The sequence below is a fragment of the Engystomops pustulosus genome, chromosome 10 (assembly GCF_040894005.1).
Source record: "Engystomops pustulosus chromosome 10, aEngPut4.maternal, whole genome shotgun sequence".
In the NCBI taxonomy this organism is placed as follows: domain Eukaryota; kingdom Metazoa; phylum Chordata; class Amphibia; order Anura; family Leptodactylidae; genus Engystomops; species Engystomops pustulosus.
In genome coordinates, this window is record NC_092420.1 from 39,135,513 (window position 1) to 39,146,753 (window position 11,241).

Below are 11,241 nucleotides of genomic sequence, written 5' to 3' on the forward strand. Positions count from 1 at the left end.
ATGAGATCCATGGATGAGTTAGGGACTGCATTGAAATGTCTGATGCAGAGTACCAGACTGGGAGGCATAGCTGCCAGCTTTGTGGATATTAGGTGCAGCCAGGGGCTTCGCTAGGTCAAAAGATCCGGGGCCCGTGCCCCAGATCTTTTGACCTGTGCCCCGAATGTCCGGGGAAATTTCCCTACTCATCGCTATCTACGTCCTCAGGACATAGATAGCGATGAGCACTGTAGTGGTGAAGCCAGCACCGTCCCCCACTACAGGGAGCAGGAGACGCGATCACACAGCGTCTCCTGCTTCAAGCAGCTCACTGCAGCTGCCGAGAGCAGGAGGCGCCTGGTGATGACGTCACCACACCTCAGTGCTGGAGTGAACGGAGAGAAGCCGGGGGAGACACAGTGGTAAGTATCAGTGTTTTTTTAATTCGTTATGCAAGGGGGAGGGGGCACATTGGGGACTTAATGGTGTCTATAGGGAACATTACATTACAGGGGATTTGGGGACAGTAAAGCAACTGTCAAGACATTGCGGATTGGTGCTGTGGAGGACATTACAGCGGGTTTTGGAGATATTACTATGGTCTGTGAAGACTTTGGGGTGGGGGTGGGGGCGGCTGTTAGGGACATTACTGGGGGCTTTGGAGACAATGGGAGGGCTGTGGGTAACATTACAGAGGGCTTTGGGAGCATTATTGGGGGGATGTGAAGACATAGGGGGGTATTGGAGAGATTACTGGGGGCTCTGGGGAGCTTCTTAGTGGGGCTGTGGGGGACATTGCAGGCTTTGGGAGCATTATTGGGGGGGATGTGAAGACATAGGGGGGTATTGGAGAGATTACTGGGGGCTCTGGGGAGCTTCTTAGTGGGGCTGTGGGGGACATTGCAGGGGGCTGATTGGACATTAGGGGGCTGTGTTGAGAACATTACAGAGGACTTTGGGAACTTTACGGGGGGCTGTGAAGACATGGGGGGGTGTTGGAGACATTACTGGGTGCTGTGGGAGACTTCTCAGTTGAGCTGTGGGGAACATTACTAGGGGGCTGTGCAGACATTACTTAGTGTAGGTATTAGGTGAGGGGATTCTTTGTGTGGGCATGATTAGACAGGGAATCATTTAGTTTAGGGTCACATTGAGAGCCAATTAGTGGGGGCCACAGTTATTAATTGTAAATTGCATTCTTACTTGTTAGTTCAAGACTAGAGAACATTATTAGGTGGGTGGCACACTGAGGGGGTGTAATGTAAATTATGGGGCTTATACCGTGGTGGGGCAGTAATTGTCAGCTTCATTGTGTGTAAACCAGAATGTATGTATATATACAGGGTGACGTACAGGATAGGTTCTGTAGGATTGTTCTTAAGTTGAATTTGTATGCAAGTCGGAACTGTACATTTTATAATTGTAACCCCAGACAGAATTTTTTCGGTCTCTGTGACAATTGGATTTTTAAAAATGTTGGGTTGTCATAAGAACCAGGATTAACAATAAAGCTTCATTACAGACACCTGTGAGAACTGTTACAGCTGATCATTGTAGCCCAATGATAAAGTACAGTAAATTACCAACATCCAGGTCTTTTTGTAACTAGGGGTCGTCTAAGTCTGTTGTTCTTAAGTAGGGGACCGCCTGTATGTAGGTTTTATGGCTTTATATCATGTTATATTAGGAAGCACCTCCAGGCACTGGATGTAACAGGTAGGTATTTCTCCTGTGTTTTATGTAGCTGTATGTGTTGTGTACAGGGGTGGGCATTACTGAAAGTTATGTATATGCGTTGGGGCCCGTGCCCCAGATGTTTTACCACCATAGCAACGCCCCTGGGTGCAGAACAGATGGATCAAGGGGGGGGGACAAATGGATGCCATTGTGAAAGTAAAGTCCCACAGGGCATAATGCAGGAACACATACTGGCCGAAATGGTCTGCTACTTGTATAACTTCTATTGGAAGAGCTTTGGATTTGAGTATAGATACTCCCCTGGCATATACAGAATAAGAGGAATGATATCCTCTAGCTACCCATGCCCGCTTCAGAGACAGGATTTTCTGACCCGTCAGCCGAGTTTCTTTGATGCATACAATGTGGGGGGCTTGACGTTTGATAACATCTAAGATCAGGGCCCTCTTGAATTTGGGGTTGAGTCCCCTAACATTCCAACTCATAACTTTGAGAGAAGTCATATTAGCGGAAGGAAAATGGATGTGGGCAAGGAGACGTGAGCAACCAAATATTCATCCTTTCATAACGCAGAAAGCAAAACACAGACAGCAAAAAACATGGTCAAGTAACCAATCCCAAAGAAAAAGGTTTTTGAACCCCCCCGTCTAACACCCTAACAGCAGTAGTGTAGACCTATACCCATTAACAGTCAAATAGTAGAAAAGTGGTCCCCAACTCAAGACAAACCTACAACATGTGTCCTGGGACCCCAACCCTCAATGTGTATATAAAACAGGAAATTGTTAGGCAGCCATATTTAGAGAGCAAAAAGAGGAGAGGGGGGGGGGTGAAGAACAGTTACTGTGTAAACAAAAGAAAAATATAAAAACACCAGGACCAAAAGTTTTATATTAATATTTTTATTAATAAAATTGTGTTCCAGTTTACATAGGCCCAATCCATCTAATCAGGGTGAAAAAGGGGTTAGCTCATTCTAGCAAACACATCTGGTGCCATGGTATTACTATTTTAAAATTGGTTTAACACCAGGTTTTTGGGTGGAAAGACCAGCCAAGCAATTTAAATGCAGAGCAAATAGTAGTGCCAAAGAGACCGATTAGAGCAAAAGAACCAATGGCTCCTCTGGTGCGTTTCTTTGGATCTAAACAGAGAAAAGAAACACACAATACCAGTCAATAAGATTCAAGTACAACAACAAAAAATACTCACTAAAGTGATGCTTACACAATAGTGTAGATTGTCATTTAAAGCAACTTTCTTGTATATTTAGGTGTCCCATCTTGAGAATATGCCATTAATAGCTGTTAATGTGGTACAACAATGTACTAGATGCATTTACACAAATAATGAAGCTTAAAAACAACAATCCTCTTCACCCTGAACACTGTCAAAAGCCATGTCCAGAAATCAAACTAATATGATACTGTGATTTATCAAAACTGCCGCCGACACGCTAGATATACAAGAGGCTCCTGTAGCAGCTTGAATTCTAGTAAAAGGGGAGAAGGACTCATGGCCAGGAATTGCGGCTCAGTTTTGTATGCCAAATGGCTCACAAGTTTAGGGTGGTGACAATGTTTTAGGAGGGCAAAGAAAAAAAAAAATTAATTGAAATTGTGAAGTGTCTGCGTCTTATAGTCTGAAGTTCAAGAGGATCCAGCACTGCCAGACCCTCCTTATCTCCTAGAGAGAAGAGCCTCCACACTGCTCTCTCCCTGGTATCCCCTCAAGGTTATCACCTCCAGGACCTGTTGTGATGTCAGAAGCATGTGACCGATCACATGCTTTCTACATCACTAAAGGCCCTCATCTTGCTGGGAAGGAGCAGAGAACTGGGACAGTAACAAGAATAGGTGGGGGTGCGTTTCTGTGTATAGCAGTGGCGTGTGTGCGTGCGTAGCAGTGGCCGTGAGTGAATAAACTAATGGAGCAGTACTCACCTCCTGTAGAGTATCCAGAAGCATATAGTTCTTTGCCAACTATCCAGGTTACACCAAGCAAACTAGCAGCACGCTACACAAATAGATGAAAAGAGGGAAAAACGTTAGACTATACTATAAAGATTGGAGCAGATTTATCATTAAGCAGAATCTTATTCCAGTTTTTATTACCGTATCTAAGGAGCTCTTTAGAGGTCTTTTAGACAATTATTTTAGTCGCCTAGACTGATAGAAAAGGTACAAGAGAGGTGCAAGTCGAACAAAAATGACCTATGGCACACGCGGACTGAAGTGGATTTGCATCCAAATTTGTGGCTCAGAAAAAACCCACTTCATAAATCTGTCTAGCACATCTGGATTCACATGGTAAATCTGTAGTAAATTGAAGTGAAAAGTGGAATTGAAATTTACATCCTTTGTTAATTTATGGCAGTCACAACATAGGCCATGATATCCCGAAGAGCATAACCATTCCCCAGATAAATTGCTCCAGCTTTTGAAAGACTAAGAAATATACCCGTTCTAATCTGCACAAAGAAAAAAAAAAAAAAAAACACAACAAAACAATACACACTATTGCTAGGGCCAAGTTCACACCAACGTACAGTAATAACAGACACAAATGGAGCCCAGACAACTAGACAGACTATATTAGGGCCCAGTACACTTCTGCAAAGTCGCACCATTTTACTTTGGCGTCACTGGAGAGAAAAGCATACTCTCCTGCATCTTGTGCATTTCCTGCATGATCACATTGTCAACAGTTACTCATATCTTCGGCCTGTCCCTTCTGAACCCAAAAGCACCTTTCAATGCACTGTGGAGATGAATAGCACTGCATCTCTGTGCAGTGGTATCCCATTTACTAGCCAAGTGCATTTGTAGTGCCCATACCGTATATATTCTTGAGTATAAGCGGACCCGAGTAGATGTTGAGGCCCCTAATTTTACCACAAATAACTGTTAAACTTATTGACTCCAATGCATTTTCTGATCAAAAGGCCTTAAAGCTGTAGCATTGAAAACTTCATCTAAATTCACCCCCACCCTAAAAAAAATAAAAAAAAAAGCCACACACAGCTCTATACATTGAAGTATGAAAAAGCAGTCACTATGAAGTGCAATTTGTTACGCAGATTAGATTTTTGAAGGTTGAGAGAAAAAATGGAAACGCAAAAATGAAAAAAGTGCCTTGGCATTAAGGGGTTAAGCGGCTGTTAAGGTTTCCATTATTTTTGTCTACTTTTTTAATGGAATCTAAGAGGTGTGAACAGAGCCTTCTTGCACAAGTAATCAATGGTAGGCTAAAACACATTGGTTTTACGGTCTGTACTTTGTGTACACATTAGCAAGTGCTTTTTTTTTTTTTTTTTTTTTTTTTAATTATTTACACGCAGATTACTTAGGCCATGCAATATACACCCCAGTAGATGTGTCTTGTTAGAAATGTGACTGCCATGATCGCAATAGTGTAAAAATATGTATAATGTATATATGATGTGTCTGTTCTTATATTCACTTGTCCTGGTTTTAAATGGTTGAAAAAGTGGCTATGTACACTTCTATACCCCACCCTCCCCCATGTATTCACTTACCGGATGTGTAAGTCCTCCAGCAGCAAGGAAAAACAGAAAAGGAGCATATGATTCTAAACTGCAGAACAAGGTAGACAGAAAATTAAATTTATACATAGTTTCAAGAAACCCAAGAGATTTATTGGTATAGCTTGTTAGAAGCACGGAACTATAGTTATGGTTATGTCGTGTTCTGCAAACAGATGCTTGCTTGTTCAAATACAAATGTGAACCAATTCTAAATAATTACACTGTATAAGCAGAGGATATCAACACAATTATGGAGTAAAAGAGTTTTTCAAAAACATTTTTGTGCGAAAAAAAAAAAAAAAGTGTATACACATCAAAAAGTCATGCTTTCTGAAATTGTATCAATGAAAAGAGCAACTGATCTCACAAAAATAAAAATGTAAACCTTATACCCCCAATAAGATGGTGATGCATAAATAAACTAGACTTTCCCAACAGTTTTATTCTGCAAAATACAGTACCGGTGGTTCCCATCAGGGCATTTACATTTATCTTAATTCATTTGCCATATGTAAACATTTCTTCAATTGGATGTTATTAAAAAAAAAAAAAAAAAAAAAAAAAAGAAGATGTTCCTGTGTGAAGATAATTTCATACATTTAGTCATTGTCCTTAGAAACGAAATGGCGATCATTACCACAGGACGGCTGCGGCACCTGCAGTAACTCCCGGACATTTCATATACAAACACCCTTTGTGTCTTTGTGCAATCCCTCCAGCAGAGGTGGCCGTATCTGAGGACACAGTCTCGTTCTAAGGGACCATACGACTACATTTAAGAGAAATATCTTCACAGAGGTAAATTTTTTTTAACAACATCTAATTGAAGAAATGTTTATATATGGAAGATTAATGAAACTGAATGTAAATGCCCTGACGAGAATAACCCTTTACATACAGACAACCCCTAGATGTTGGCAATTTACTGTACGTTAGCCTTGGCTGCATTAAAGAGAGTGGGACATATCAGTCAAAATATTTGACACAGTCTTTAAGCACTTTAGCAACAGATGCTCCAAAAGGGGTGTTCACTCATTAAGGGACTGAAGAGAAGGGTGTGGTCCAAACTGCAACATAAAAATGTGACAAAATGGTCCGACTTCTGGGACAAAGTAGAATGTACAAAAAGTGACTAATAAGTCTTAAAATATGACAGACTCTTGAAACCACAATTCTAGAATTTACAAAGGATATGTAAATAGGATATGGTGTAAGCACATGTGCCCTCTCCTTGTGCTATTCAGCATCGCTGCCCGAATGTATGGTACCTCCTTTCATCTGTGTTGGATAGCACTGAAGAAATTCCTCATCACTGTAGACCAGAATGAATTTTGTGCCTTCCCCCCCCCAGTCAATTATGGCAATCAAATACATGCAATGCAAATGAGTGCATACTTAAGGAACATAGCAGTTATTACTTACGTGTTTTGATGAGCCCGCTGAATGCAGTTGAAGATTTTGCCGGTTTCTGGATCATCACTGTAAAGGTTGGGATACTAAAGACAACAAGTGTAATATTTATAACATGAACAACATTTAAGAACTAGAACTAAACTTTAAAACTTAGGTACTGTAGTTGGCCAAGCAGATATATATTCTTCTGATTTGTTTAATGATAATTCCTTTATTTATATAGCACACACACAGATTACGCAGTGCTGCACAGGGCTTGCCAAATCGGCCCCTGTCCCCAAGGGGTTCACAATCTAATCAACCTACCAGTATGTTTTAGAGCAGGGGTAGGGGACCTATGGCTGGGGAGCCATATGTGGCTCTTTTGATGGTAGCATGTCTCTCAGACAAGTCATTGATTAATAGCGATGGGCAGTGTGTACATCTAAGACACACAGCGATGATGACTGAATGCAGGCAGGGATGTTACCACTTCCTGCGTACTTTGTGTGACCAAGGTGCTATCGCCGCACCATTGCTTAGTTGACAGCTCCTGTGTCAGAGAAGAGCATGGGAGTTCTGAGAAACCGCTAAATAGAGAGCAGATAGGTAGTCACAGCACATGACCCCCCCCCCAGTGGATAGGAGAGTTTCCTCCCCCCCCCTCTGACTACCTATCTACTGGGGGGGGGGGCATGTGCTTTGGCTAGCTGTCTATTTGGGTGCATGTGCTTTGGCTACCTATCTCCTGGGGGCATGTTCTGTGGCTACCTATTTACTGGGGGGCATGTCCTAGGGCCACCTATCTACTGGGGGGGGGGGTGTGCTGTGGCTACATATTTACTGGGACTACCTATCTACTAAAGGGGAATTGCTGTGACTACCGATCTACTGGGGGGGGGGGGGGCATGTGCCGTGGCTACTTATCTAGTGGAAGGCATGTGCATATTGTATGGCTCTCACACAATTACATTTTAAAATATGTGGTGTTCATGGCTCTGATGCAAGGATTCTGATGCAAGTTCCAACCAAATCTACGCCAGCACAATCTCTTAGTAGTTCCAGCCTGTCGTGAGCCAGTGTGGGTACATAATGCACCAGTCTTAATACATCCCCACCATTGAGGTTGTGTTACCCGGTCTTCAGTCCAGGAAAAATGGACTGTTAGAGGTTGTTTGCATGAGCCCATAGGCCATTTACTGCCTAGGAATATTGGTCATATTATGTCGGTTTAGGTCAACTTACTAGAATGTCATCAGGAGATACTGCTTGTGGGTACATTACTATGGATTCAGCCCAGATCCACCCTCCATCTCACAAAAACTTTTACATATGGCTTTGGACTCATTTTAATACACAACATGACCAACCATAAAGAACATTCCATAATGGGAAGGTTGATCCTACCTCCACATTATATTTCTTACGGGCCTTTGAGACATTTATTGCAAGATGAGTCACCATTACAAAACTAGCCGCGCCAGTTAGAAGCACATAGCCATGTTCTTTGGAAAGGACAACCATTTCGAATCTAAAAAAAAAGTGAACATATGTTGATAATATTTCCAGGTATTTCAACAGACATTTGTAGGAAAGACTCAGTTTGACTTTCTGTAGTATATTAATTGCAAAAAAGGCATCATTCCTTAAAGGAAATCTAGAGTACCCAATGGTGGAGGCTAACAACTCACCTCCCCATTGCCAGTAACCTTCATTTTGTATCTTTTAGAAGTGCCGGATTTTGGAGAAATTAAGCTTCTTAGACTATGCAAATAAGCCAGAGGAACTCTACAGAGCGCCTCTTGGCTTCGCTGATAATTTATGCATACCCCTCCGCTGATTTGGCACACCTTACATTGTGTTGAGAACCGGTAACGTCACCGGTGCATGGTCTTAGCATTGCCTCCCCACATTCTGCCATGATCGCACACAGTGACGTCGCCAGTTCTCTTAACACAGTGTAGGCATGCCAAATAGGTAGAGGGGCATGCATAAATTACTTACTGGTGGAGCCTAGAGGTGCTCAGCTCTAGCTTTATTACTATGGGGACAGAACAGCGGGGCGTAAGCATCCATCATCGGATAGATGTCCTTCAAGCTCTTTTTTTCCCCCCTTTTACACCAAAGGTATTTAACATTACAGCCAATAAAAAAAAAAAAAAAATCAAATGTCTTATAACACAGTACTTCTACACTTTTCTCACCATGCTATGTGAACTGCACAGAAGCAGACCTAGTCCATATTTACAAGGTCAACTCCAGGATTCAGTTTTGTTATAACTGAAATTGAAAGTGCAACATTAATAACAACCAATGATATCAACAGACTTCGGCTACATTCACATCACCATTGGGTGACGTATAAACGGCCACTGTATATACGTCCCCCATAGGCCAGCAATGGCCGCACAGAGCAGTCCATTGCCAGGGAAAAGATAGGACATGTCCTTGTATAGTTAAAGAGGACCTGTCACCTATAAAAACTACACTAAAGTAAGCAGCTCCTAGTGCTACAAAGGTGTGGATGATAATGCTGGAGAACATATTGAGAGCTGCTCCTCCGCTGTTCTCACTCCACTCCTGGTTTTCGACATTAAAAACTGCACCTGAAAAGCTGAACGTGTGACCGCACCCTTAAGGTGCGGTCATACAGTGCTTGCTTGGTAGTTATTAAACTATGCATTTTTGCAGGTTTATCATGCTTTTGGTTTCAATCAATTGTTCAACTGTGGAAGTGTAAGCAGCTGTGAAAACGTTTAGCTGCTTACACTTGATATCAACCTTAAGAAAAACAGATTCAAACCAGCCAAACGCAAGTGTTTTCAGCACGTTTAAAAACAAACCAATGCTAAGGGCTGCTTTGTTAAATCTTGACCTTTTACTCTTTTGTTTAATAAATTGGATAATATATGCGTTCATCTTAAGACAACCCCTTTAAAAGTCCAAACCCTTATAAGCAGGGGCATAACTTGAGGGGGTGCAGAGGTTGGGGTCGCACCAGGGCCCTTATGGTGTCGCTTTCACATATGAGAAGACTATTGCTATAAACCATACATTATAGTTGGGGGCCTGGCACAGACTTTGCACTGGGGCCCATCAGCTTCTAGTTACAGCACTACTTATAAGTTGTAATAGACTGCTGCAATCAGTACAGATGAAACTTATAAGCACAAGCCATCACTACAGAGCTAGATTTTCCCTGAAGGACAATAGGATCCAGCGCCCACACATTACATGCACGGTGCCACAGTTACTATAATGCCAGATTGGTCTCATGCTGGGCACCAACCTGCAACTTGTGACTCAACGGCAGTGAGCCCCATAGCGCCGACCTTCCAGCCATTGCCTGCACGAGCAGAGCGGCAGCCGTCCTCCCTGTGCCCACACCTGCAGATATGACTTTCGGGACAACGTCAAGGTTACCGCGAGCAGGAAGCACAAGTGAAAAGCCGGGGCACGGCTGCCTGTCAGCGTGCACAGGGCTTCGCTTACATAAAGCCGCGCACCAAGGTACCATTCACATACCTCTCACTTCACCCTGCGGCTTCCGCACCCTGACCACCAGGCACCCCGCAAAACCTATGGCGTCAGTGACGGCAGAAGGAGGAGCTATATAGTTGGGCGGTGATTAATCCCGCCCGTCCGGCTTTATGTGCCGGGTTCTCAGTGCTGGTTATGGGAGGGTTTTGTGCTTACGTTTGCTTCGGTGCGGGAAACCATTAGACGGGTTGAGGAAAGACTATACTTTATGGAGTTGTCTGGGTTTTTTTTTTTTTTTTTTAAATATGCACTGCCTTTATTACTCCGACATACCTCCCAATCGGACTAGAAAAAGAGGGGAAAAGCCCCTCCTTTTCCCCCAAACCACGCCGATTGTCATTCTCATACTCAAGTATAAGCCGAGGCCCCTAATTATAATGCAAAAAACTGGGAAATGCATGGGTCACAGCCCCCCAGTATATAGCCTGCCAGCCCCCGGAGTATATAGCTAGCCTGTCCCTGTAGTATATAGCCAGCCCATTGTATTATATAGCCAGCTAGCCCCCTGTAGTATATACCCTGCCCTTGTAGTATATAGCCAGCCTCCTCTAGTATATAGCCTGTAGGAAAAAAAAAAGTTTATTCACCTTCCAACGCCCCCCTCCCTTCCCAAGCAGGTCCTCTTCTATCCATCGCAGCTCCGTCATCGGGTTCTTGTCGTAATGTCATCCGCACACTGACATCATAGTGTGTGCATACATTAGAACGTCAACATGCGGCTGACGTCACGATGCCTGCAACAGACTTTGGGGACACGCAGCCGATGCCAGAGCCGCGAGGGATAGAAGAGGACCTGCCGGGGGTGACGGAAGGTTAGTACACATTTTGTTTTTTTCATGACTCGAGTACAAGCCGAGTTAGGGTTTTTCAGCACATTTTTTGTAGTGCAGGGGGCTGGCTGCCTATAGACTACTGGGAGGCGGCTAGCTATATACTAAAGGGGGCTGAAAGGCTGTGACCAATGCATTTTCCACCCTCTCGAGGCAATAGGTTTTCCCAGTTTTTGGTGGTAAAATGTTTTACTACATTATCAAAAATTAAACAAGTGTTTACACAAAAGAAAGATACATTTTCACCATCTTCTG

General features: G+C 43.1%; 1 protein-coding gene across 2 annotated transcripts; it reads right to left on the bottom strand.

Annotated features, from left to right (window-relative positions):
• Positions 1 to 2,563: 2,563 nt before the first annotated feature.
• Positions 2,564 to 10,302, bottom strand: MGST3 (microsomal glutathione S-transferase 3). 2 transcript variants are annotated; one of them, XM_072127152.1, is made up of 6 exons: positions 10,142 to 10,302; positions 8,024 to 8,147; positions 6,647 to 6,720; positions 5,216 to 5,273; positions 3,621 to 3,693; positions 2,564 to 2,821 (listed from the first exon to the last, which is right to left on the bottom strand). In XM_072127152.1, the coding sequence occupies exons 2-6, from the start codon at positions 8,138 to 8,140 to the stop codon at positions 2,700 to 2,702; spliced, it is 444 nt and encodes a 147-aa protein (XP_071983253.1). In that variant the 5' UTR covers positions 8,141 to 8,147; positions 10,142 to 10,302; the 3' UTR covers positions 2,564 to 2,699. The 2 variants fall into 2 exon arrangements, with proteins under 2 accessions (XP_071983253.1, XP_071983254.1); XM_072127153.1 differs by lacking the exon at positions 10,142 to 10,302 and adding an exon at positions 9,906 to 10,051.
• Between the last annotated feature and the right edge of the window lie 939 nt (positions 10,303 to 11,241).

Coding starts and splice junctions, on each gene's coding strand:
- MGST3 (XM_072127152.1), bottom strand. CDS start 8,140: ATGGTTGTCCTTTCCAAAGAACATGGCTATGTGCTTCTAACTGGCGCG. Junction 6,721..8,023: donor GTAAGAAATATAATGTGGAG/GTAGGATCAACC, acceptor TGTTGTCTTTAG/TATCCCAACCTTTACAGTGA. Junction 2,822..3,620: donor TTCTGGATACTCTACAGGAG/GTGAGTACTGCT, acceptor TTCTCTGTTTAG/ATCCAAAGAAACGCACCAGA.